This window comes from Bufo bufo, chromosome 4 (assembly GCF_905171765.1).
Source record: "Bufo bufo chromosome 4, aBufBuf1.1, whole genome shotgun sequence".
In the NCBI taxonomy this organism is placed as follows: Eukaryota; Metazoa; Chordata; class Amphibia; order Anura; family Bufonidae; genus Bufo; species Bufo bufo.
The window spans coordinates 266,433,979-266,461,557 of record NC_053392.1 but is presented as its reverse complement, the minus strand read 5'-3'; the positions used below and the strand labels follow the sequence as shown (position 1 = coordinate 266,461,557).

Genomic DNA, 27,579 nt, shown 5'->3' with positions numbered 1-27,579 from the left:
TGAGTCAATGTTTTCTCCAGCAGTTGCAAGGCAGCACCCCGGCAACAAGACCAGGTCCTTTTGAGCCCCCCCCGTGATTGTGTCAGCCTGGCTCCCACACCAGGCACTTATCCACCTCCTCCTCTATGGACACGTTCCCGTCCCATACAGCAGCAGGGCACAGGGTCCTTACCCTACACCTTTTTCCTATCACATGTTGCCATACCATGTTGGAGCTGTTTTCCCTGGGAGAGAGTTGCAACACCGGCCAGAAGTTAAGTTGCTCAAGTACATTAAGCAGCAAACATGCTCTTGACTGTCACCCCGCCAACTTCAAGTTGGTCAGCGACAATGGGGGCAACATTGTGGCTGCCCTGAACCTGGGTGAAATAGCACATGCTCCCTGCATGGTGCATGTCATAAATATAGTGGTGCAGCGCTTTCTAAATAAGTACACTGACTTGTGCAAGGTGCTGGCAAAGTCTAGGAGACTGTCCAAGTACTTCAGCCACTCTTACATGGTGAGAAATGCTCTCCTGGACCTGCAGTGACAGAACGGACGCTACACCATATAATCCACGCCGTTCCAACTCACTGGAATTCTACATTGCACATGTTCAAGCGTCTGTACGAGTAGCGGAAAGCCGTGAATGATTTTGAAATGCTTCAGACTGCTTCAGCAGCATGTGTTGCTTCTAGTTCAGACAGTGGCAGCTCATTCGAGACGTCTGTTGTGTGCTGAAGCCCTTCAAAGAGGCTACAAAGGTTGCCAGCAGGGACAACTGCGGAATGAACAATGTAACCCCTCATATCTATACTTAGAACAAATGCTGATGCTTATGCAGCAGGGGACCACTGCGGAAGAAGAGCAGCTGATGCATCTTACAGGCCGCCCTTTAGCTGTCCAGCGACACAGAAAGGGAATTTGCTATGGAGGAGGAGGAAACTAAGGATGAGGAGCTGCCACTGCAAGAGGAGTAGGAGAAGGAGGAGGCGGAGGAGCAAGAGGACGATGATGAGGATAACTCAAGACACCCAATCGTCTCAATGGGTGGCAGAGCCGGAAAGAAGCGGCTCCTCGGGCATGCTGGCCAGAACGGTGACCTGTATGCTTGCTGATATTAAGCAGTCTGATGATAACTGGATAGCCATGCTTTTAGACCCTCGCCACCAGGGCAAAATGGGAAAATGTTTTCCTCTGGCAGAAGGGAAGGGCAATACATTTCCTGGTTCAATTAAAATTGGTATGTAAACAGTCCTCCTCATCGTGCTGTTCACATTTTGGCATTATAAGACTAAAACGACACCTAACAATTGATCAACTGTACCTCGCCATTGCAAGGCTTCAAGCAGGATGTTCTCAGACGGAAGTGGCCACTGAGCTTAGAGTGTCAAAGAGTGTCATCAGCAGGTTGCAACAGAGATACAGAGAGACTGGAAGAGTCACAGAAAGGGATAGAAGTGGACATCCTTTGGTCACATCCCACACTGATGACAGCTTCATTGTGAACAATGCCCTGCAGAACCAGATGATGAATCCCACACAACTCAAGCAACATTTAAAGGAGGTGAGAGGCAACCAAATGACACATCAGACCATTCAAAACCATTTACATAAGCATGGTCTGTATGCTAGATGACCTGCAAGGGCACCTGATCACAGCCGTCATCGTCTTGCATGGGCCAGGGAGCATCTACGCTGGCCGAGGGACCAGGGGGGCTCAGTGCTGTTCACTGATTCACGTTGAGCAGAAATGATGGCTGCCAATGATGTTGGAGATGTCAAGGAGAGCGCTATGCACTTTCTCCGAACCTGAATCCTATTGAAAACCTATGAGATTAGTTGTGTAGAGGCTTGCAACTCTGTACCCCAAAACCTCAAAGACCTAAGGGCCGCCCTTCAAGAGAAGTAGAATGCCATGCCTTAGCAGACAATAAGTCAACTTATGAACAGCATGAGACATCGTTGTCAAGCTGTAATTGATGCTCAAGGCCGCATGACAAGGGATTGAGGCCTTGACATTTTTTGTGGGGGTTTACCCACCACTGTTAGTGGCTTTTGTTTCAATAAATAGTTTGAGATAAGGAAATCACCATTGCATGCATCTAAATAAATGCCCTACTTTCATGATATAATTTCACAGTAGTGTGAACTTTAACGTTTTCCATACATTTCAGCCGAAAGTAGTATATATATATATATATATATATATATATATATATATATACAGTGGATATAAAAAGTCTATACACCCCTGTTGAAATGTCAGGTTTCTGTGCTGTAAAAAATGAGACAAAGATAAATCATTTCAGAACTTTTTCCACCTTTAATGTGACCTATTTACTGTACCACTCAATTGAAAAACAAACTGAAATCTTTTAGTTGGAGGGAAGAAAAATAAAATAAAATAATAATAATGTGGTTGCATAGGTGTGCACACCCTCTTATAACTGGGGATGTAGCTGTGTTCAGAATTAAGCAATCACATTCAAAATCATGTTAAATAGGAGTCAGCATACACCTGCCATTACTTAAAGTGCCTCTGATTAACCCCAAATAAAGTTCAGCTGCTCTAGTTGGTCTTCCCTGAAATGTTCTTAGTCGCATCCCACAGCAAAAGCCATGGTTCACAGAGAGCTTCCAAAGCATCAGAGGGATCTCATTGCTAAAAGGTATCAGTCAGGAAAAGGGTACAAAAGAATTTCCAAGGCATTATATATACCATGGAACACAGTGAAGACAGTCATCATCAAGTGGAAAAAAATATGGCACAACAATGATATTACCAAGAACTGGACGTCCCTCCAAAATTGATGAAAAGACGAGAAGAAAACTGGTCTGGGAGGCTGCCAAGAGGCCTACAGCAACATTAAAGGAGCTGCAGGAATATCTGGCAAGTACTGGATGTGTGGTACATGTGACAACAATCTCCCGTATTCTTCATATGTCTGGGCTATGGGGTAGTGGCAAGACGAAAGCCTTTTCCTATGAAGAAAAACATCCAAGCCAGGCTACATTTTGCAAAAACATATCTGAAGTCTCCCAAAAGCATGTGGGAAAAGGTGTTATGGTCTGATGAAACCAAGGTTAAACTTTTTGGCCATAATTTGAAAAGATATGTTTGGCCCAAAAACAAAACTGCACATCACCAAAAGAACACCATACCCACAGTGAAGCATGGTGGTGGTAGCATCATGCTTTGGGGCTGTTTTTCTTCAGCTGGAACTGGGGCCTTAGAAAAGCTAGAGGGAATTATGGACAGTTGCAAATACCCTTCAATATTGGCACAAAACCTTCAGGCTTCTGCTAGAAAGCTGAACATGAAGAGGAACTTCATCTTTCAGCATGACAACGACCCAAAGCATACATCCAAATCAACAAAGGAATGGCTTCACCAGAAGAAGATTAAAGTTTTGGAATGGCCCAGCCAGAGCTCAGACCTGAATCCGATTAAAAATCTGGCGGGTGATCTGAAGAGGGCTGTGCACAGGAAATGCCCTCGCAATCTGACACATTTGGAGTGTTTTTGCAAAGAAGAGTGGGCAAATCTTGCCAAGTCAAAATGTGCCATGCTGATAGACTCATACCTAAAAAGACTGAGTGCTGTAATAAAATCAAAAGGTGTTCAACAAAGTATTAGTTTAAGGGTGTGCACACTTATGCAACCATATAATTTTATTTTTATATTTTTTCTTCCCTCTACCTCTATTTTTTCTTCCCTCTACCTAAAAGATTTCAGTTTGTTTTTTGTAAAGTTTATAGGTCACATTAAAGGTGGAAAAAGTTCTGAAATGATTTATCTTTGTCAGAAACCTGACATTTTTAGGGGTGTGTAGACTTTTATATCCACTGTATATATAGACAACCCCTTTAAGATATAAAAAGTAATGTTGTATAAATTTGCCTAATATTTCCAAAAATACATAGGTAGATGTTATATTAATGATGCCTCAGATTATTCTAGACTTTTGACACTAGGCTTCTCAATTATACTTTGTTTATTAGCTTTATCAAATTCAGTTATTTCTGTATAATATTGGACCACATGCAGCCTCAAATTGTCACACATCTATAAAACGGATAATGCAGATATTATAAAGGTAATTTGAAGACAGCAGAAGCTGTTTTATTATTTTTATTTCTCTTGATAATATTGTGTGCATTCTTGGAATCTCAGTTGAATATCTGCTGACCAACTAATATTATATTCCAGCATTAACCTTTTTTCCTCATTTCTTCTCATCCCTTTGCTTTGTTGGAATTGTAGTTAAGGGAGTTAGTGCTTATCCTGCTGTTTGTCTGTGTACTCTGTTAAATTATTTATAAAGCAATAAAAAGAACATCAAGAAAGGAAAAGGAAAAGGAAAAGGAAAAGATAAATAGAGTATCCTTTATTTCTTTAAAGGGTTTGGCCACTTTAATTTTTTTTTTGGTGGAGGTGGGGGTTCGGGGAGGTTGGAAAACTCCCCTCTTGGCCAGATTTTCAAAAGGGAATCAAACTTGCCTGCTACCCACCATTAGGCCCCAGATCCTTCACTCCCCATACTTCACTCGAGTCCCCCATTGCCAACATCTTCTTTGACACTGTTTCAGATCCACTTTCATCTGGTCAATTGCAGAAAAAGGTCATAAGGTAGCAGCTCACTTCTTCAGCCAGTGATTGTCTGCAGCAATGTTGTTATAGACAGTGGTTGTGGAACCACCATTCCAACCAATTAATTTGGATTAGGGCCAAACCTAAGGGTGTTATGCTAGCAGTTCCCTGTTTTTCATACTTTAACCCATATACAGGAATTTGGTCTTTGCTGCAGGAAATGCAACAGGCTGCTACCTCTTGAACTAGTCTCTGTGTGGTTGACCTTTGACCTACAGGCGTCAGAGACACCAGTGCGAAGGGATCAGGCAAACTCATGGTAGTAACAGTCAGGAAAGAAAGCACAGGGTCAGAACGGTGAACAGGCATGGGTCAGGTTAGGCGACAAGGTAAGAGTCTGGAAATCAGATAGAAGTCGGTACAAGCAGGATCTAGGAAGCTAGTGAAACCTATTTATCAAGCAAAGGGTGTGGCAAACAGCACAATATATATATATATATATATATATATATATCAGAGCTGATTAGCACATTAGTCAAGCAGCTACACACAGAGCAAATGGGGAATTAACCCTTGCAGTAATGCAGGGCGAGGTAAGGTTCAATAAATGGTATTCCTTATACATGAACAGAAAACCTACACCCGGAACAGCTGCCTGAAGGCTTGAGCAGCAACAGACACAGGCTGGGTGGAGTGGCACCTGTGTCCACCTGGGAGCTTGGGACAGTCATGCCCACAAACTACCATTGTAACAGATGTTAAAGCAGATGTTGACAGTGGGGGACCAGAGAGGATGAAGGAGAAGGTAAGTATGCTTCTCTTTTGCAGGTCTGGGTGGGGGCTTTTTTTCTTTTTGCTCTCAGACAACACCTTTTATATTGTACTTTCACCCCATCTTCAGTTTACTTTTATTTGTAAAGAGGTTATGCGGGAATTATTTAACATTCTCACAAGCAACCTGCTCTAGAATTTGAAGAGGACTGTTTGCCTTTACTTGCAGAACTGCTTAGAAGGTGAGGGGGTGAGGCTTCACAACACACTCTACAATAGATGGTAATGATGCAATCCTGCATATTTCATGCCATCATTGGAAATTGGCTAATGTCGTGCCCATTCACAAGAAAGGTAGTAGGGAGGAATCGAGCAACTATAGACCAGTGAGTCTGACATCAATAGTAGGCAAATTAATGGAAACCCTATTAAAGGATAGGATTGTGGAACATCTAAAATCCCATGGATTGCAAGATGAAAAACAACATGGGTTTACTTCAGGGAGATCATGTCAAACAAATCTTATAGATTTTTTTGACTGGGTGAATAAAATAATAGACGGTGGAGGTGCAGTAGACATCGCATATCTAGATTTTAGTAAGGCTTTTGACACTGTCCCACATAGAAGACTTATCAATAAACTGCAGTCATTGAGCATGGACTCCCATATTGTTAAGTGGATTAGGCAGTGGCTGAGTGACAGACAACAGAGGGTGGTAGTCAATGGAGAACATTCAAAACAAGGTCATGTTACCAGTGGGGTTCCACAGGGATCTGTACTGGGACCGATTTTGTTTAATATCTTCATAAGTGATATTGCAAAAGGCCTCGCTGGTAAGGTTTGTCTTTTTGCTGATGACACAAAGATAGGTAACAGGGTTGATGTTCCTGGAGGGAAACGCCAAATGGAAAAGGATTTAGGAAAACTAGAAGAATGGTCAGAACTCTGGCAACTGAAATTTAATGTGGATAAGTGCAAGATAATGCACCTGGGGCGTAAAAACCCAAGGGCAGAATATAGAATATTTGACACAGTCCTGACCTCAGTATCTGAGGAAAGGGATTTAGGAGTAATTATTTCAGAAGACTTAAAGGTGGGAAGACAATGTAATAGAGCAGCACGAAATGCCAGCAGAATGCTTGGATGTATAGGGAGAGGTATAAGCAGTAGAAAGAGTGAAGTGCTTATGCCGCTGTACAGAACACTGGTGAGACCTCACTTGGAGTATTGTGCGCAGTACTGGAGGCCATATCTCCAGAAGGATATAGATACTCTAGAGAGAGTTCAGAGAAGAGCTACTAAACTAGTACATGGATTGCAGGATAAAACTTACCAGGAAAGGTTAAAGGACCTTAATATGTATAGCTTGGAAGAAAGAAGAGACAGAGTGGATATGATAGAAACTTTTAAATACATAAAGGGAATCAACTCGGTAAAGGAAGAGAGCATATTTAAAAGAAGAAAAACTACCACAAGAGGACACAGTTTTAAATTAGAGGGGCAAAGGTTTAAAAGTAATATAAGGAAGTATTACTTTACTGAGAGAGTAGTGGATGCATGGAATAGCCTTCCTGCAGAAGTGGTAGCTGCAAATACAGTGAAGGGGTTTAAGCATGCATGGGATAGGCATAAGGCCATCCTTCATATAAGATAGGGCCGGGGGCTATCCATAGTATTCAGTATATTGGGCAGACTAGATGGGCCAAATGGTTCTTATCTGCCGACACATTCTATGTTTCTATGTTTCTATCATGGCTGAGCAGCCTGACAGGAAAACTCACCAATATGTAGTATATGCAATTGCCAGGTTTTACCCCCTTAAACTCCCTAGGCAACTCGGCAAGTGGAGGCAACTAGCCCTTCTCACAGAACCCCTTTAAAAACATAACACCCCCAAACTACAGTAGGCAGTGTAAAGTGTAAGTGATACTGAGACCAGTTATGTAATTTTTATCTTCATAGTCACTTGCATTCTAATGCTGTGCTACCACAAACCAGCAATAAAATGTATTTAGAGAACTTCTCCATGAGTCCTCTCAATTACCGTCAGTGCATAAGCACAAGAGTCCTTTCAATGCATTTTGCTGCTGGTTTATGGGAACACAGCGTTGGAACGAAAGTGAGTATGAAGATAAAAATTACATAACCAGACTCAGCACCACTTACACAATACATAGCTTACTATAGTTTGCGGGTGCTTCTGAGCTGACAGATTGCCTTTAAGAACCTTTAAAAAATACACTTGACAGCATACATTTTAATCTATCTTCATTATTACCTATTTGACCATCCAATTTTACTGAAGTGTTTTGTTATTCTGGAAATGGCCTTTTTTATTTTATTTTTCATGCATTCCTTTTAAAAGGGTGTTTTGTTTCCCATTAATCATGCACACCCTTACTATACATTGCTAATAATAAAGTAGCTGACTGTAAAAGAGAAAATTTTGCCCTGATTTGCAGAAATAATTTTATTTTAGTGTAATATTAGTAAAATGTACTGATACGGTGTGTAGCTTAATCATGCATGCAAGATATTAATGAATCTATACCTTTTTATTTTCAAGGTCAGAAATCAGAGACAATGAACTTCCTGATGGCAGGTCACATGATCTTGACAGAGTTGACTTTGGCTGTGCCATAATGTTCGTAGATATTGAGCAAAGTGGTGTATTCTTACTTGATAATTCTTTTGAACTAAAAGCCTGACATGAGTAATTTGGGTGCAATAATTGGCATGTGTCCTGATCTGTCTTCATATTTTTATTGCAAAGTAGGGCTGCATGAGCGTAAAGGCCATGATTTTTTTTAATATCTATAGAGGAACTAGTCATTGCATTGAGTGGATATGAAGTCTTACTCGAAAAATGAGGAGTTGCTCTAAAATGAATCCTGGGTGTTGAATATTTTTTCAAATGAGGCATTTCCCTTTTCTTTTCATCAGGTAACTGACACAGTGATTTGTTAATGTTCAAAGGAGGAGGAAACAATGTAACTCTTTTGGATTTACCAGGAACAGAATATTTTTTCAAGCATGTAGATGGCAATCTGCTTATTGGAGGTTTATCATTTAAGGATAAAATATGTTCCCTGCTAAAGCTCGGTGGTGTAATTGATCTAATAAGCAGTTGAGAAGATGGTGATACAGATCCTTTTGGAGAAAGTAGTGCACTTGTAGATGACTTAAAATGTATTGAGTCTGGGGAAAGTGCCCTATTTGGACTTTGGTGGAATGAAAATTCCCCATGTAATATATCTGACTCTGATACTGATGACATCATTTCAGCTTTTCTTTGAAAGTAGGGCATTTTGGACTCTCTTGGATAGTTAAGTGAAACACAGGATATTGCTTTCCTATGAGCATGTGGTATCATGGAGGACTTCTGAAAATATGAATTTGTAACAGAAATTGTTTTAGCTTCAGACTGATAATGGTGGTAAGGAGATATTGCTCTTTTAAAACATGACCTTTTTGATTTTAGTAAGGAAGTCAAAAATGAAAGCCGTGATGATACTGCTGTAGTAGCATCTGGCTTTGGTACTGGAGATATATTTTCATTCATACTATATATTGTTGAAGAAGAGCCAAAGTGTGGAGAGCTCAATGGACTGGGGCTACGGCAAAGTGGATATTTTATAACCTGTATAGGAAGAGGTGACAATACATTGGGCCTTCCGCTCTGAGTGATATTTGAAGCTTTGTGTTCTGATATTTCTAAATCAGTTGAAGAATACAGGGATCTTCTTGTATATGAACTGACTGGAAATTCTGTACCTAAAATATGAAGTGATTTAGTCTTTTGTGATAATAAAGGTAGATGAAATGTATCTTTAACTGCAGTATTAGGTTTATATATATTTGTAGGGACAGAATTAGTGGTTTGTCTTCTATATACTTGTGTCTTATCTGGGTATGAGGAGTATGAAGATTGAGTAGAACATGAGTCTAGGACAACCGAAGGCACAGGATATATTTTCTAAAGATAAAAATAGAGAATTAAAACAATTGTTGAAAATAAGAATTAATTATTCATTGTTATTCATATATTGTTAAATCTTAATAAAAATAAATTATTTCATGACACGAATAATAGTGACAACATAATTTTTAGATGGCCATACACCTTAGCTAGCTGTCAGATAAACACTTAGGCAGCCTCATACACATTTCTTGGTTGACTGCTTTCTGTCAGAAATTATCAATCTGATCTCATCTCTATGGTCATTTTTACTCTTCTAGTAATATGTGGAAATTATTATAGTGCAGCACTGTTGTTTAACTCTCTATTTTAGTTGTGTAAAACAGTGATGTGCTCAGAGTCAAACTGGCCCACCAGTGTACCAAGGAGTCCAGGCTCTAGTACTATAATGGACCCAAAGAATGCTTGGCTTTTATTTAACATTTATTTCAGTTGGAATATCTTCATGTAACAAATTTGTTCCAGACATTCCTGCCATTGAAAATGCACACATACATCGGAATAGGGTTGGTTCTGTAGCATAGGCTTGGATTCAGATATACATATATATGGGAAAACCCCATATTGTTTTCAGGTCTAACATTCTGCACGGATTAATTTCTCAATATATCTTTATTGCACTCAGAGCAAATTTTTTTCTTAAACAAAGCTCTAAATCACAACAGTGACAACAGTAATATCTATTTTCTCCTCCATGCAATTTCATTAACAATCACTACTTTGTGCTTTACAGTAATGTATGGCATTACTGTGATAATTTTCTCTTAATTTATATTCTTTAATAATGTATTGTACGCTAATTTATTTCTGAACGTTTACCACAATGCTTTAATGAAAACAGTTATGGACGTTATCATTTGGAACTCAACGACAACATACCAGTATACAAATAACCAATTATACTGTTTAAAGGGATTCTGTCACCAGGTTTCACCCCTGTCAGCTAAACATATGCTGATGTTCAGGGCGTCTTCACGATTCCTAATGTGGGCTTATAAATGTCATCTGTGGGCTTATTTAGCTAAAAAACAGCTTTTACTAACCTGTCAGTCAAACAAATAAGGTGCCCAAGGGGATGTTAATGGGTGCAAGATGCCCGCCGCACCCACCGCCGTTCGTGCCCAGCGCCGCCTTTCCAGACTTCTGCGCCGCCTCCTAATCCTCTGTGCCGCTCTCGCTCTCCCTCCCTCCCCCCTCCTTCTGCTGTAAGATCTCGCGCATACAGGGGTTGAGCGAAGTCCCGGCGCATGCGCACTTCGCTGTAAGAAGCCAAATGGAGAAGTCCGCACGGGCGCATCAGGCAGAGGCCTGTGCGCACGCGCGAGATCTTCCAGCAGGAGGAGGGGGAGGGAGGGAGAGCGAGAGGCGGCACAGAGGATTAGGAGGCGGCGCAGAAGTCCGGAAAGGCGGCGCTAGGCACGAACGGCAGTGGGTGCGGCGGGCATCTTGCACCCATTAACATCCCCTTGGGCACCTTATTTGTTTGACTGACAGGTTAGTAATAGCTGTTTTTTAGCTAAATAAGCCCACAGATGACATTTATAAGCCCACATTAGGAATCGTGAAGACGCCCTGAACATCAGCATATGTTTAGCTGACAGGGGTCAAACCTGGTGACAGAATCCCTTTAAGTAGTGGCTTAAGGGAACAATGTGAACATAGCAGCATGTTTACTCCATGTGTTACCCCTGAGTTTGCCTGTTTATTATACTTTTTTTTTTCTTACACTTAAATGCAAACTGGAAACGATACATATATGAAGAATCAGATATTAAATTAGTCTGCATGGTCTCATTATTGTAGTTATTATTGTATCCAAAATCACAGCCATGAATATTGCTAGACATAAAAAAGAGTATCAACAATTTTTATACATACAATGATCTGCTATAAATTTGAATTTATGCAGCTGTATTGTAGCAAACTGTTTCTCAACTTCAATCCTCAAGTAGTCCCAACAGGTCATAATTTTAGAAAGAATGGGGAAAACCTGGGGTAATTCTTGATATAGTGACAATAATTATTGCTTGTGTGGTTCTAACAGATCTTAAAAGCATAACCTTTTGTTCGTTTTTGAGGACTGGAGTGGAAAGACACAATAGTTAAATCCTTTGTTGGCTACAAGCACACAAAACAAGCAGCACAAAGCCATGGCCTTTCCTGACTTCAGACTGATGGTTCTCATTTATACTTTATTGGAGCAAACTACATGGTATATTGGAAAAAAATACTTAATTCCCATACTAATGGTAACCTGACTCTTTTCAATGAGAACAGGAAATTATGCTGTTGGCTGCTTGTTTTATATACAGTATATTTTACCTTTTGATTCTGTTTTCAAACATAGTATAGGAACAGAACGACAATATATTCTATATTTGGTAGAAAGGGTTTTTAATATACCTTAGTCCCTAGCTCGCCCACATCACGGCAGTTCTCTTGTAAGCTGTGGTCATATAATTCTTTAACCTTTACTTCTACTTTTGGCTGCCAAGATCGTTGTGGTGTTTCTCTGAATTTATATTTACTTTCCTCAAAGGGCAGAGTCTGATACTCTTTGGTAATTATTTCATCTTCATCATCATCCATCACGACAACAAATTCAGCAATGAATAGATCTTTATGGTTTATGTTCTCTGGGTTATTTGTATCAGATTTTTTTTGCATTAAACTGTCTTGAGATGCTGCTTTGCCAGCTGTGTCCAACATACTTTGAGGTGATTCATGCATGTTTCTCTCTGTAAATTTTTCAGGTATGTCTTCAGGCTAAGGAGAAATGTATAGTCAATCAAACAATACTTTACAGTTTCATACAATCAATTAAAGTAGATTTTAGCATTGTCTCATGATTATACAATACATAATGATTACATTGTGTAAGTTTTGCTGCACAATTGTTAATGTATGCCATTGAAAATAGTAATTAATTGTATAATAGTTTAAGGTAGATGTTTCGAATTAAATTGCACAATAGATGTTTTCCTTGATATTTTCTGTGTAGGAACATAACAAGTACTATTGGATCTCACAGCAAAAAGGTTCCCTACCATATCCAACTTCAGCAGTAATTTTGGGAAAAATGCATAATTGTAGTCTCACTAGTTAGACATAATGCAAACAGTGATGACAAAGTAGAGAGCTAATGCCAACAGTTATGCCACAATAAAGGAAGAATGTTCACAGTGATTGTCACAACAGTTAAAAACATGCACAGAAGTTATAGTACAGAGGTGATGCCCACAATGATATTATAGTAGAGGAATAATGCACACAGTGATGTCACAATAGCAACATGTACAGTGAATTTATAGCTCGGTAATTTCCAGAACAAGCATTATAATTACAATGATGTCATAGCACAAGTACCATTTACATACCAAAAATAATGCAGAAAGAAATGCTGCAGAAAAATAGCAGGGGTAACCATAGAGCTCCATGATAAAACTTAGAAATATGGGGCAGATTTATAATGACGATTATAATAATGGAAAATTAAAAATACCCACCAAAAGGTATTTAAAAATATGTCTAAGGACTGTATTAGATGTTGAGATGGTCGGGCAGATCATCACTAACAAGCATTCGTAGGAACGCTTGTTAGCGATGATCTGCCTGTGTAGTAGTGCTGACGATTACCCGATGACCAAGCAAATGCTTGTTCATTGGACAATCGCAATTTTTAAACAAAATCATAGTTTTCCAGTGTCAGATCGCGCAGTATAATTGTGGTCTGCTGCTGGCAAATACTGATTTTGTATGGGGACGAGTGATGGCGTTAGCGTACTGGCATACTGTGCAGGAGATCAGTGCATGTAATAGCAGAGATCTCTTTCACTGACGAGCATGCGATTGCCAGAAAGGAATGCTTCTTTCCTGACAACTATCTGTCTTATCTGCCGGTGTAATACCAGTCTTACATAAAAATTTTAAACAATAGGGAATTTTCTGATGACACATTTAAATAAACAGTTGTGAGAAAAATTTTCTGACTTTTTCAATTACTTTCAAAAACTTTTGTTATCTGACATCAGTCATGTTAGAAACTGTTCAATCTATATCTCTATAACTATATAGAATAGTTTCATTTTTTGTAAGATGTTATTTTAATTCAAAATTCATAGAAAGCAATTTTGGCAGTCCTATGCCACTAAACATTAAATATACAATATTGTCCTTCTGTATTAGTCAGTGATATATAGATATACAGTAGAATCTTTGTCAGTTTACTGCTGCTGTGAGGAGAAGATGTTTAAGAGTTATCTAGAATAGTCACATATTGATTTTTAAAGTGTCCTACAAAAAGTTGAATGAAAAGTGATAAAAAATTGTACACCCCCCCAAATGTTATGAACAAAAAGTACAGATTACCTTGCAAACAATAAGCCCCATACAGCTGCGTACACATAAAAATTGAAAAGCTATGGTGGTCAGAATATAGCAATGCAAAGAAAAAATTATAATTTTCAATATTAAACAACAAGAAAAACTATACATATGTGGTATCGTTGCAATAGAACTGACCAGGAGAATGAAGGGAATAGTCAATTTTACCTCCTAGGGAATGCTGTAAAAACAAAAGCCATAAAACTGTGGCAGAATTGTGGCAGAGCTGGACCTGTTGAAAATGTGTTACTGAAATGGCTGAATTAGTCAAGTAATGTTTACAGCCATGTAAACAAAACCTGACAAAGAGGTCTGGTGGAGGTATTAGCTTCCTATTTATATAGCTTTTTTCATAATTCTTTGCTTTGGCTGCATTTTGAATAACTCAAAGCTCATTAAGGGATAGGCAGCAGTTTCACTGAATGGAATGAATAATTTATTACAGTAAGGGCTCATGCACAAGACCATATGTATTTTGTGGTCCGCAAAAAACGGATCCGCAAAAAATACGGATGAAGTGTGCATTCCGTATTTTGCGGAACGGAACAGCTGGCCCCTTATAGAACAGTATCATCCTTGTCCATAATGCAGACAATAGTAGGACATGTTCTATTTTTTTGCTGAACGGAAATACGGACATACGGAATGCACACGGAGTAACTTCCTTTTTTTGCGAACCCATTGAAATGAATGGTTCCGCATTCGGTCAGCAAAAAAAAACTGAACGGACACGGAAAGAAAATACGTTCGTGTGCATAAGCCCTAAGTTTGAAATCACCATATAGCTTTTCACAACGTGGACCCTTTGAGAAACATTAATGTATAGTGTTTGTGTTAGCAACAATAGCAAAAAGAAGGAATGTATTTATCTTATTTGACACCGTTTTCTATAGTATGCAAGACGCACCTGCACTTTTCAGTCAATAAATTTAGAGGTGCTATACAGTAGTACTGCCATTTGGTGCACCTGGATGCGGTGGTCACTTAATATTGATTGTAATTTTCCAACCAGCCAGTGTGACTATATAGGCTTTCCAGCTGCTTGAAATATCTGAAAAACTGAATGTGTGTTCCACATTTAATGTAAACTTCAAACAAAACACTTTTTAATGCACCCACAGTATGCATGACTGCAAGCGCTAATGCAGAATTACCAGAAGGTCTAAAGGCCTTTGTTTAGCTTTGCTTTCGCTAAATTTAAAAGATCATCATTAGTGTTGAGCGCGAATATTCGAATAGCGAATTGTTATCTCGAATATCACAACTTCGAGAATTCGCGAATATTTAGAATATAGTGCTATATATTCGTTATAGCGAATATTCTTCATTTTTTCCCATCTGAACACATGATTCCTCCCTGCTTCTTGCTTGTGGGCCAATGAGTCACAAATATAGCACTATATTAGCTATATTGCTCTATATATTCGTTTTTTAGAATATTTTTTATTTTTTTCCATCTGAAGTCATGATTCCTCCCTGCTTAAGTAACTTAAGCAGGGAGGATTCATGACTTTAGATGGGAAAAATGATGAATATTATAAAAAAAAGAAAATTTAGCACTGAGATCGTGAAAACTCAGATCCGATGGTATAGTCTAACCCCCAGGTGTTCCCATGGTGACTGGGACGCTTGTCGGAGAGGAGTATGCCGAAGTGGAAAAACTGTACAGATTTTTAAAAAAAAGACGAATATTCTAAAAAACAAATATATTCAGTATAGTGCTATATATTAGTTTTTCAGAATATTCATAATATTCTAAAACAAGAATATATAGCAATATAGCAAATATTAGAAAAAACTAATGTAGAGTAATTTAGCTAATATAGTTCTATAATCTTCTTTGTCTAATAGTTGTAATTTTTTTCTCATCTGAAGTTCAGATTGGAAAAAAATTACGACTATTAAAAAAAAGATGAATTGCTCTATATTCGTTTTTTTTTCGAATATTCACTATATTGCTATATATTCTTGTTTTAAAATATTACGAATATTCTGACAAATGAATATAGCACTATATTAGCTATATTGCTCTATATATTCGTTTTTTAGAATATTCGTAATTTTTTTCCATCTGAAGTCATGATTCCTCCCTGCTTAAGTAACTTAAGCCGGGAGGAATCATGACTTCAGATGGAAAAAAAAATGACGAATATTATAAAAAACAAATATATAGCACTATATTCTATAGTGCTATATATTCGTTTTTGAGCCACGCCTGTATTGATCGCGTGATATTCGCATATTACGCGATCATTACCTTGCCAATTTTTCGAGTAAAAAAAAATAAGTTTAATATAACGAATATTTTACAAAGTATTTATCATGAACTCAAGATTGGTCTGGAGATGAGATTAAGGATGGGTTCACACAAGCGTGTCCGGATTAGGTCCGGATGCGTCCCGGTGTGTTGCTGCAAACCCGCGCGAGTAGGAATGCAATTGCAGTGTGAGGAACTGTAGGGGAGGGCTTGCACTGATTTGCTCAGAGGCTGGTATACAAACTTAGGCTACCTGCACATGACCGTTCCGTTTTTTGCAGTCCACAAACCGCTGATCAGCAAAACACGGGTGGCTTCTGTGTGTGTTCCGCAATTTGCGGAACGGCACGGACAGCCTTTAATATAACTGCCTATTCTTGTCCGCAAAGCGCGGACAAGAATAGGACAGGTTATAATAGGACAGGTTATATTTATTTTACGGGTCCACAGAACAGAGCAACGGATGCGGACAGCACACAGAGTGCTGTCCGCATCTTTTGCGGCCCCATTGAAGTGAATGGGTCCGTATCCAAGCCGCCAAAACTGCGGCTCGGATGCGGACCAAAACAATGGCCGTGTGCATAAGGCCTTATCTGCCAATCAAGCAGGCAGGGAGAAGCCTGGGCAGAAGGACCAATCACCATACTGTGTTGAGAAGCTGATGAGGGTAGAGGCACAAGCACCTATTCTAGTGTAACAGGGACAGTCTAGAAAAAGAATAGAAAAAAAGAAATGTGTATGTTTGAGGGACTTTGGTCAGGAAAAGCTTTGAAGGAGTGAGGGGCTGAGAGCTGAGAGGCTGAGCACATTGCTTAATACAGCTGCTGCTGCAGCATCTTATTCTACTAATTTCATATTACAAAACCACCTGCAAGGAAAAAAATAATTTTGCTGCAAACACTGTGTTTTTCATACATTTTAATCCAATCATTTCATACTGTAGTTGAACAAATGTTATTTCAGGCTGCATTGTACTATCCATTGAGTCCAATGATTTCAGAGCTGAAAAAGTGTTATTTCCGTGGAAAAATCTATTCCTCGCAAATTGCTTTGTTTTATTTGTATTAGTGCATGCATCACAGATCAGACTGTGTGTTTCAAGGAAACTTTACTGCAAAAATGTTATTGTAGTGATATTAATCGCATAGTTGAAGCACATTTTACCACAAAAATTGCCTATTCCCAAAGAAAATTGGCAATACAGTACAGTGTGTTTGTAGAAGGGGAGGGACATTTTATATTGCATCTGTCTTTAAATTACAGAAAACAGACTTGCAATTTTGCTAGTACCATTTAATAATCTGTGTGTACCAAACCCTTGACTTTTCATTTTTAGGAAACTGATAACTTTTCAATTTATAGACTTCATAAATGTCTGGAAAAAAAAGAAACAGGGCAAAACGAAAGACCCAGTCTCCCAGAGCCAGAATGTGGATAGCAGCACATCCGGTCAGTAGTAGGATGGGACTGGATGGGTCACTCCCCCTCTCAGTCACAGCAGGATGATGTGGAAATCTGACACTGTGTCTTGGAGACAGAGGTCACAACATTTCTCCTGCTCCTCCTCCTTGAAACCCTAGAGAAGCCTTTGAGTTTCAGTCGCATCCTTTCTTTCTTTACTCCACCCCACCTTTTCCTATGGAAGATACTCAAGAGAGTCCTCCTGTTGATGACTTCTGTAAGAGCAGTCAGTGTTTGAAATGTCATGAGGAGGAGGTTCAGGGGTAGGTAGAGGACTCTACATAACAGCGGCAGTTGTGGCAAATACAGAGGCCAAGGAGCATACAATGACATCACAGTCTGATAAAAATGGCAGGTAGAAAGGGTGAAGACTATGACACTGATTGTGCGTTTGACAGGGCCTGGGAGCCAGATTGGGGTAGTAAGGAGAAAGTGATATCAGAGGAAGAGGGTGGTGCCAGCAGCAGTAGTAAAGAGCAGAGGCAAATTACAACCAGATCCTCCTAAAAAATTGTCAGGGAAGATCTGCTTTGGGTACTAGTTATGTTGCTGAGACTGTGGTCACAGGCTCAAAACATGCCAGCTCTAAGCCAAGCTCAACTGCAGTTAGCTCTGTGTGAGTATCCCCCACCTGGCAGTTTTTCTCCACGGTGCCAGAAGACAAATGCATTGCCTTGTGCAAGATCTGCAGGATTAAAATAAGCTGTTGATGTTCAAACATAAACATAGGCATTGAACCACATGAAGCGCATTATATCAGTTACTGTTGGAAAACAGAAGAGGCCACCAGCTGGAGCAAAAAGAGTTTCCTTCTTCTCCCAATCTCCTTTGCAGCAGCCAGCCAGCATTTAGGTGCAGTACAGTGTCTTTGTCATCTTCGTCATCACTTAATGCTTCTCTTGCTGACTACCCTTCCTCCTACTCCATTCTGTCGTCAGCCATCGATAACAGAATATGTCACCAGGAAAGAACTCTACATACCCAGTAATATAATGGTGCACAAGCTTAACTCCCACCTGGCCAAGTTGCAGTCACTGCCGTGCCACTTAGTAGTCTGCTGCTTTTAGGGAACTAATGGAATGCGCTCAGCATCGCTGGAAGATACCTAATCAACATTATTTTTCTCCAAAATAGCCATCCTTGCCTTGTACACATGATGGAGAATGTGGGCCGCTCCTTTCAATTCTCTCTGTGCAGTAAGGTGCTTGCCATCATGGACACCTGAAGCACCTAGAGCAGCTGTTACAGACAGGGCCAGAACATGTCTTTCATAGCCCACTTTGCAAAAAATATATTGGCTTGCAGAAGGTGCTGGCAATGTCCAGAAGATTGTTCTCGCATTTAGGTAATTTATATGTGGCAAGGAACTTCCTCCTGAACTTAAAGCAACAAAATGGTCTGCCATTGATCCATGATACTCCAACTGGTTGGAATTTTACCTTGCATATGCTAGAGCGTCTGTAACAGCAGTGTAAAACCTTGAATGATTTTGTCATGCACCAGATCCCCTCAGTAAGGAGCATGTGTCGTTTCGAGGTCAGGCAATGGCAGCTCATCAGAGACATCTGTCAAGTACTCAGACGTTCGAAGAGGCCAACAGAATTGTCGAGACAACTGCAGTATTAACAATGTCATCTTCCTGATATTTATGTTACAGCAGATGCTCACGCTGATGCAACAAGGGACAGCGGAATAGCGGAAGAAAAACAGCTTACACATTTTGCTTGCTCCCCTGTAGCTGTTAGGGACCTACATGGAGAACATCTCATGGTGGAGGAGGATGATGAGCTAGAAGGAAGAAGAAGGGGGAGGAGTCTGTAGTGGAGGAAGAGCTGGAGGCTTATAATGATGTTGACAAGGGAATGGGGGAATGTTTTCCTCCTGTTGAAAGGGAGGCAAACTTACTTTATTACCAGGAAAAACTGTATGCAACTTGTCGCAGAATTTGACTAGCAGATGCCTGCCACAAGTGTGACTTACTTTGAGGCTCCTCTCCACCACCTGCCAAATCACCCACCTACTGTTGTCTCCACTACCAGATGCAGCAGAAGCCACAGCCAGTTCAGTATCATCAACATGATGGGGAAATGTTTCTATGTGCAGCGCCAGGCCGAGGCAAATCAGCAAATGAAGACATGCAGCCTAAACACAGAGGTTCAGTACTCTCTGGGCTCTTTCTGGCACATACCATGTTCCCTGACCCCATGGACTTCTGGACAGGCCATTTGGAACAGTGGTCCAAACTGGCATAGTATGCTTTCTCCATTCTCTCTTGCCAAACATCCAGTGTCATCTTAGAGAGGGTTGTCAGCATGACAGGGGGTGTGATGAAACCTAAATGTACAAAATTGTCCTCCTCCAGTATCCAAAACATCACTTTTGTTAAAATGAATTAGGAATGGATCCATGAGGACTTTCACACTCCTCCAGCCAAGGCTGATGAGTAGATCTGCCCTTTCTGGTGGTGTCCCTTCTTGCCACTGCAGCTATCTTCCTGCTGACCTTTATGTTCCATATTGTATGGTTGCAGCTACTGCCACCATCATGCCACTGCCACTGTCTGGCTTCCATCATGTTCTCCTGCTGTGGCAAAGGCTGCTTCTCCCTGCTGGTAATGCCATTACCCCTACTGCCACTACCATTACATAGTCATCACTACTACTACCTCTAAACAGCTGCACACACCTACTGCATTGTCTATTCCATGCTGTGCTGCTACTGCTGCTACTATTGTGGCCACATGCCAATATTACCCTACCCTTTTCACATTCACTCTGTACTGCTGCTGCTCCAAATTAAAAGGGGAAATTTTCCCAGGCTCATTCAGAACAAGCCTCTCATCCATCTGATAATTAACCCTTGTGCATTTATAAATACAGAGAGGAATTCTGTCTCTGTTAAAACATATTTTTTGCAGAACAAGCCACTATTTCTTTTGCCATTAACATGTGTGTGTGTTTAAAGAGGGGCAGGGATCTTCTCCCTCTGAGGCATAACATCTTTTCATGAACAGTTTGAGTCCTAGGAGGCTATAGGGAATTTTCAGGGCAATTGGAGCAACTTCGATTGACAACTAATCGATTCAAGTCCAAATCAGGCACAAAGCGAATTTGCTCATCTATAGATCAGATGCAAGGCTACAAAATAAACTCATGCCATTTTATGCATGTTATCAATATTGTGAAGCGCTGTATTTTAATATCTGACATTTACAGGATTCACATATACAGAATGCTTCTGCACTAGTGTTTCTAATAGCCAACAGCCTATATTTATTCAGTATTTGTAACTGTCACAACAAACTATACATCTATAATACATATTTGTAATGTATATGTTGCAGTACCTTTTGCATCAATGATCCTTTGTGAGACACAATCTTAGGCACATAATTTGAGTCCTTTGCCAGCACCACCTCTGACGGAAGGGTTCCAACGGATGGAACAAATGTAAAATTCAAAGGGATTGTTCCACTATCAACGGGAGAACCCTAGTGATGAATAAAGAGAATAGTCTTGGTCTTATTATTATAAATAACAGATTCACTTTGCAAGATATGGTTGGTTTAAAGGGAAAGTATCATCTACATTTTGTTTTACTAACTACAACCATATAGCGAGATACATTCATGTTTGCTAATCATTTTTTTTTTTCTATACATGTTTATGGATAGTGATTGATGAATATCTGCCGGGACGGTTCGCGAACGTGATCGCGTGAACGCGATCAAATGTTCGCGAACCACACGTTCGAGGCGGGTCCCATTCATTTTAATGGCAGGAGAACCTGAAAGACCTTTAGCTCATATTTGCAGCCAAGAAATAATTTCTAGAAGTGCACAAATAGTCCCACAACATGGACAGTGACATACCAGTTGTATTATTCGAATTTGCGATCTCCATTCATTATTTTTTTTCAATGCGAAATATCGACAATATAATTTTCACATACGCGCATGCGCAAATGCACTTTACAGTACCCAAATGCTCTATAAAGAAAGTATATTGGTATATAACACCCCGCTTCAATCAGTTTTTTTGGGGGCGACTGGCAAATCACACCAGTAGAAATTATTTGTTCCAATAATGCTTGTCCCTCTATATTATACCTGCAGTATCGCAGCAGAACCGCACACAACTGCCGCACAATACAAACGCACTATAATATACTTTCTAACATAGAAAGTATTTTATAACATTATACAATTGCAATTGCGGACAAGAATAGGACATGCTCTATTTCTTTGCGGAAACGGAAGCACGGATGCAGAAGTGCGGATCCGCAAATGCGGATGTGGATCCGCAAATGCGGATGCGGACAGCACATTCCGGCCCCATTGAAAATGAATGGGTCTGCACCCGTTCCGCAAAATTGCGGAACGGATGCGGACCCATTTTGCAGACGTGTGAATGGAAAAGATATCCCTCAAAATGAAAATAAATAAAAATTTTAAAGTTAAGCAAAAAGCATAGATGTGGTAGGCAATAACAAGTGCTCGGCGGCACCAAATGAGAAACCATATGTCCTACCACAATCCGGGGGGTTCCAGTGCACATCCATGAATCCCGGAGGGAAAGCAAAAACCATCTAATACTGGGCTAGATGATGATGTGGTATTGAAGGACAGGGTGGGCAAAGAACTGTCCCTGATATTGCCCTACAGGGGGATGCTATTCTGGCCCTGATAGCCTAACCACAGACCACCCGCCCTGATAAGACCCCGTCCGGAACCTTACTCTATATAAAAATGGCCCTAGTAAGCTCCTAGCCCCCTGACTTCCAGGTGATCACTATATAGATCTATGTGTTTTTGACTCATTATAAAAGTATATTATAAGTATATCGCACCCCTCTGTGTATCACACATATGGATAGCAAACATATACTAGTCCTTAAAAAGACTTGTGTGGCCCTATTAGCTAGCGTTTGGTGTCCCTAACAGCCTGTCCCTGCTCCACACAGCAATCTCTCCCTACACTGGCAAAACACTGAATGTAAAATGGCAGCCAGATCAGGTTTATTTATAAGGTAGGGGGTATGTCCATGTGCTGAAACGTCTCAATTGGCTGTCCTGTACCACCTGATGGATGTGTCATGGGTCAAAGTTCTTCATAATGTAAAAGAATATGGCGGGCGTGAATATCTCCATATGTTCGTATGTTCGGCGAATCGCGAACACGCAAAGTTCGCCGCAAAACGACCGCCGGGCGAACCGCAAGGCCATCTCTATTTATGGAGACAGCCATCTAGGCACAACATTAACAGCGTTTTTATTTTAATACAGATAATGATATAGAAAATGAAAAATAACTCAGAAATTATTAAAACTTGATTTGAATGATGATCATTTGATGATGATGATGACACAATCCCTTTAAGAAAACATTTTAAGTAATTAGTTGCAAATGGCAAAAACAAATTATATTATGTATATGTAACATTTACCAGCCACCAGATTGCTGTGCTTTATTGACAGTTAGATGTGAAATGCCTTCAATTACTTACTTTGAAGTAATAGGTGTTGATATTTCTTCAATAACCTTTCATTCTTCTTAGAATAGTCTATATAGGGCTCATTCACATGGCCGTGGTTTGGTTCCGCATCAGAGCCGCATTTTTCACTTCAATAGGCCCGCAAAAGATGAGAATAGCACTCCTTGTGCTGTCCTCATCAGTTGCTCCATTCCGTAGCTCCACAAAATTTATAAGTCATGTCCTATTCTTGTCCGACAAGAATAAGCATTTCTATAAAGGGCCGTCCGTTCCGGTCCGCAAATTGCGGAAGGCACATGGGCGGCATCCTTGTTTTGCGGATTTTGCGGATTGTAAAACACGGCACGGTCGTGTGAATAAGCCCTAAGAGAAATGTTGAGATGCAGAAATTTTCCATAGTCTTATGTTTTCTCATCATCATTATTTTTGACAAGATTTATCACAGATAACTAGCACTTACAATTTTAAATGTTCACATCCATATACAGTACAACTAATTATTCATTTGTCATCACCTCCCACCTAGATCACTTATAAAACTTGCCTCTTGCAATAATTAAAATACATTTTGTATAGAATTTATACATAAATGCAAAATCTGAAACGTCAATAGATAAAAGTTCAGGCTTTAACCCTTTCTACCCCCGGCGATTTTCCGTAAAAAATTTTTACTCCTTGCTTTCCTAGAGCCATAACATTTTTATTTTTCCATTAACATAGACGATAGAGAGCTTGTTTTTTGCAGGACAAGTACTTTCAAATAGCACCCATTTACTATTTCAGGGCTGGCCAACCTGCGGCTCTCCAGCTGTTGTCAAACTACAACTCCCACCATTCCCTGCTGTAGGCTAATAGCTGTAGGCAGACTGGGCATGCTGGGAGTTGTAGTTTTGCAACAGCTGGAGATCCGCAGGTTGGCCAGCCCTGTACTATTTCATACAATGTAGTGAGAAACTGGAAAAATAAAATTCCAAATGAAGTGAAATTGGAAAACAAACAATTCTACAGTTTTATGGCTTTTGTTTCTATGGTGTTTCTTAAGCTGTAAAACTGACCCATGACCTTCATTCTCTGGGTCAGTGCAATTACAGACATACCAGATTTGCATTATTTTTTTCTGTTTATTAATCCCCTTATGACCATTCATACGTGTTTTTACTGACGTAAACAAAGGGGCTTTTAGCTAAACAGCTGGCTTTAATCAATCATTACATGTACTTAAAATGGTGTATTGAAAACTATAACTTGTCCTGCAAAAAATAAGACCTCCTACAAGTACATTTATGAAAAAACAAAAAAGTTCTAGCTCTTGGAATGCAATCTTTTAAAAATGTGCTTGGTCACTAAGGGGTTAATAATAATACTAATATTTCTTTTTCTTTTTTTCGCCATATTCTGACCACTAGAGATGGCCTTGCGGATCGCACGGCGGTCATTTCACGGCAAACTTTGCACATTAGCGATTCGTCGAACATACGAACATATGGCGATGTCCTCAGGCACCATATTCTTTTGCATTGCACCAAACTTTGACCCATGACACATCCATCAGGTGAGACAGGACAGCCAATTGAGACTTTTCAGCACATGGACACACCCCAACCCTATCAAAGAACCCGATCTGGCAGCCATTTTACATTCTGTGTTTTGCCAGTGTAGGGAGAGGTTGCTTTGTGGAGCAGGGACAGGCTGTTAGGGACACCAAATGCTAGCTAATAGGGCCACAAAAGTCCTTTTAAGGACTGGTATAGGTGTGCTATTGATAGGTGTGATATACTAAGGGGTGTGATATACTTATAATATACTTTCTAACATAGAAAGTATATAGTGCATTTGTATTGTGCAGCAGTTGTGTGCGGTTCTGCTGCGATACCGCAGCTATATAGAGGGACAAGCGCTATTGGAACAACTATTTGCAACGGGTGTGATATACCTGTTGCCCCCCAAAAAAATGATTGAGAGGTATGATATACCTTCTTCCACAAAATACTGATTAAGGGGTTTGATATACCTGTTGCCCCAAATAAACAGGGTGGTGTGATATAAATGTTGTGTCAAAAAAAAAATTTGAGGGGTGAGATATACCTGCTTCCAAAAAATACTGATTAAGGGGTGCGATATACCTGCTTCCACCAAATATTGATTGAATGGTGCGATATACCCTTCTTCCACAAAATACTTATTAAGGGGTTTGATATACCTGTTTCCACCAAATATTGATTGAGGGCTGCGATATACCTGCTTCCACAAAATACAGGGTGGGCCATTTATATGGATACACCTTAATAAAATGGGAATGGTTGGTGATATTAACTTCCTGTTTGTGGCACATTAGTATATGTGAGGGGGGAAACTTTTCAAGATGGGTGGTGACCATGGTGGCCATTTTGAAGTCGGCCATTTTGAATCCAACTTTAGTTTGTTTTCAATGGGAAGAGGGTCATGTGACACATCAAACTTGATGGGAATTTCACAAGAAAAACAATGGTTTGCTTGGTTTTAACATAACTTTATTCTTTCATCAGTTATTTACAAGTTTCTGACCACTTATAAAATGTGTTCAATGTGCTGCCCATTGTGTTGGATTGTCAATGCAACCCTCTTCTCCCACTCTTCACACCCTGATAGCAACACCGCAGGAGAAATGCTAGCACAGGCGTCCAGTATCCGTAGTTTCAGGTGCTGCACATCTCGTATCTTCACAGCATAGACAATTGCCTTCAGATGACCCCAAAGATAAAAGTCTAAGGGGGTCAGATCGGGAGACCTTGGGGGCCATTCAACTGGCCCACGATGACCAATCCACTTTCCAGGAAACTGTTCATCTAGGAATGCTCGGACGTGACACCCATAATGTGGTGGTGCACCATCTTGCTGGAAAAACTCAGGGAACGTGCCAGCTTCAGTGCATAAAGAGGGAAACACATCATCATGTAGCAATTTTGCATATCCAGTGGCCTTGAGGTTTCCATTGATGAAGAATGGCCCCGAAATCTTTGTATCTCATATACCACACCATAACATCAATTTTTTTGTTCCAACAGTCTTGGAGGGATCTATCCAATGTGGGTTAGTGTCAGACCAATAGCGGTGGTTTTGTTTGTTAACTTCACCATTCACATAAAAGTTTGCCTCATCACTGAACAAAATATTCTGCGTAAACTGAGGGTCCTGTTCCAATTTTTGTTTTGCCCATTCTGCAAATTCAGTGCTCCGATCTGGGTCATCCTCGTTGAGATGCTGCAGTAGCTGGAGTTTGTAAGGGTGCCATTTGTGAGTAGCTAATATCCGCCGAACGGGATGTTCGACTAATGCCACTCTCCAGTGACATGCGGTGAGTGCTACGCTGTGGGCTCTTGCTGAATGAAGCTTGGACAGCCACTGATGTTTCTTCATTAGAGACAGATTTCATGCGTCCACATTTTGGCAAATCCAACACTGAACCAGTTTCACGAAACTTAGCAAGCAGTTTGCTAACTGTAGCATGGGAGATGTGTGGTCTCGTAGGGTGTCTTGCATTGAAATCTGCTGCAATGACCCGGTTGCTGCGTTCACCAGACATCAACACAATTTCTATCCGCTCCTCACGTGTTAACCTCGGCGACATGTCAATGGCTGTAAACAAAGAGAAACTTGTAAATAACTCATGAAAGAATAAAGTTACGTTAAAACCAAGCACACCATTGTTTTTCGTGTGAAATTCCCAATAAGTTTGATGTGTCACATGACCCTTTTCCTATTGAAAAAACTAAAGTTGGATTAAAAATGGCCGACTTCAAAATGGCCGCCATGGTCATCACCCATCTTGAAAAGTTTCCCCCCTCACATATACTAATGTGCCACAAACAGGAAGTTAATATCACCAACCATTCCCATTTTATTAAGGTGTATCCATATAAATGGCCCACCCTGTAGATTACACTTTTTGTGAGGCAAGGTAACAAAAAATAGCTGTTTTGGCACCTTTTTTATTTTTTATTATTTACAATATTCATCTGACAGGTTAGATCATGTGGTATTTTATAGAGCAGGTTGTTACTGATGCGACAATATCAAATATTTGTTTCAGTTTCACATAATAAAGCATTTTAAAAAAAAAGATTTTTTAGTGTCTCCATATTCTGAAAGACATAGTTTTTTTTTATTTTTTGGGCGACTGACTTATGTAGGGGCTAGTTTGTTTCGGGATGAGATGACAGTTTGATTGATACTATTTTGGGGTGCATATGGCTTTTTGATCGCTTAGTATTACACTTTTTGTGATGTAAATTGACCAAAATCTGAGGGGTTAGGTCATGTGATATTTCAATAGACCTGGTTGTTATGGACATGGCGATACCTAATATGTCTACTTTTTTTTTCAGTTTTAACACAATAAGAGCATTTTTGAAACAAAAAAAATCATGTTTTAGTGTCTCCCTATTCTGAGAGCCATATTTTTTTTTATTTTTTTGCCCGATTGTTTTATGTAGGGGCTCATTTTTTGAGGGATGAGGTGACAGTTTGATTGGTACTATTTTGGGGGCCTACGGCTTTTTGATCACTTCGAGTTGCATTTTTTGTGATGTAAGGTTTTTTCCACTGCATTCAGTTGAGGGGGTGGATCATGTAATATTTTTATAGAGCCAGTTGTTACGGATGTGGAAATACCGAATATGTC

The 27,579-nt window shown here is 39.9% G+C and overlaps 1 protein-coding gene across 4 annotated transcripts in view; it reads right to left on the bottom strand.

Moving 5' to 3' along the window:
• Positions 1–27,579, bottom strand: part of LOC120998086 (muscular LMNA interacting protein) — a 401,012-nt gene that overhangs the window by 306,808 nt on the left and 66,625 nt on the right. For 2 of the 4 annotated variants that reach the window (XM_040428571.1, XM_040428572.1), the window contains exons 2-4: positions 20,773–20,916; positions 11,729–12,091; positions 7,898–9,322 (exon numbers count right to left, since the gene is read on the bottom strand). In XM_040428571.1, coding sequence (XP_040284505.1) covers positions 7,898–9,322; positions 11,729–12,091; positions 20,773–20,916 — 1,932 coding nt within the window. Of the gene's footprint in view, positions 1–7,897; positions 9,323–11,728; positions 12,092–19,141; positions 19,212–20,772; positions 20,917–27,579 lie in introns of those variants that run through there. The other 2 variants (XM_040428573.1, XM_040428574.1) reach the window with 2 other exon arrangements.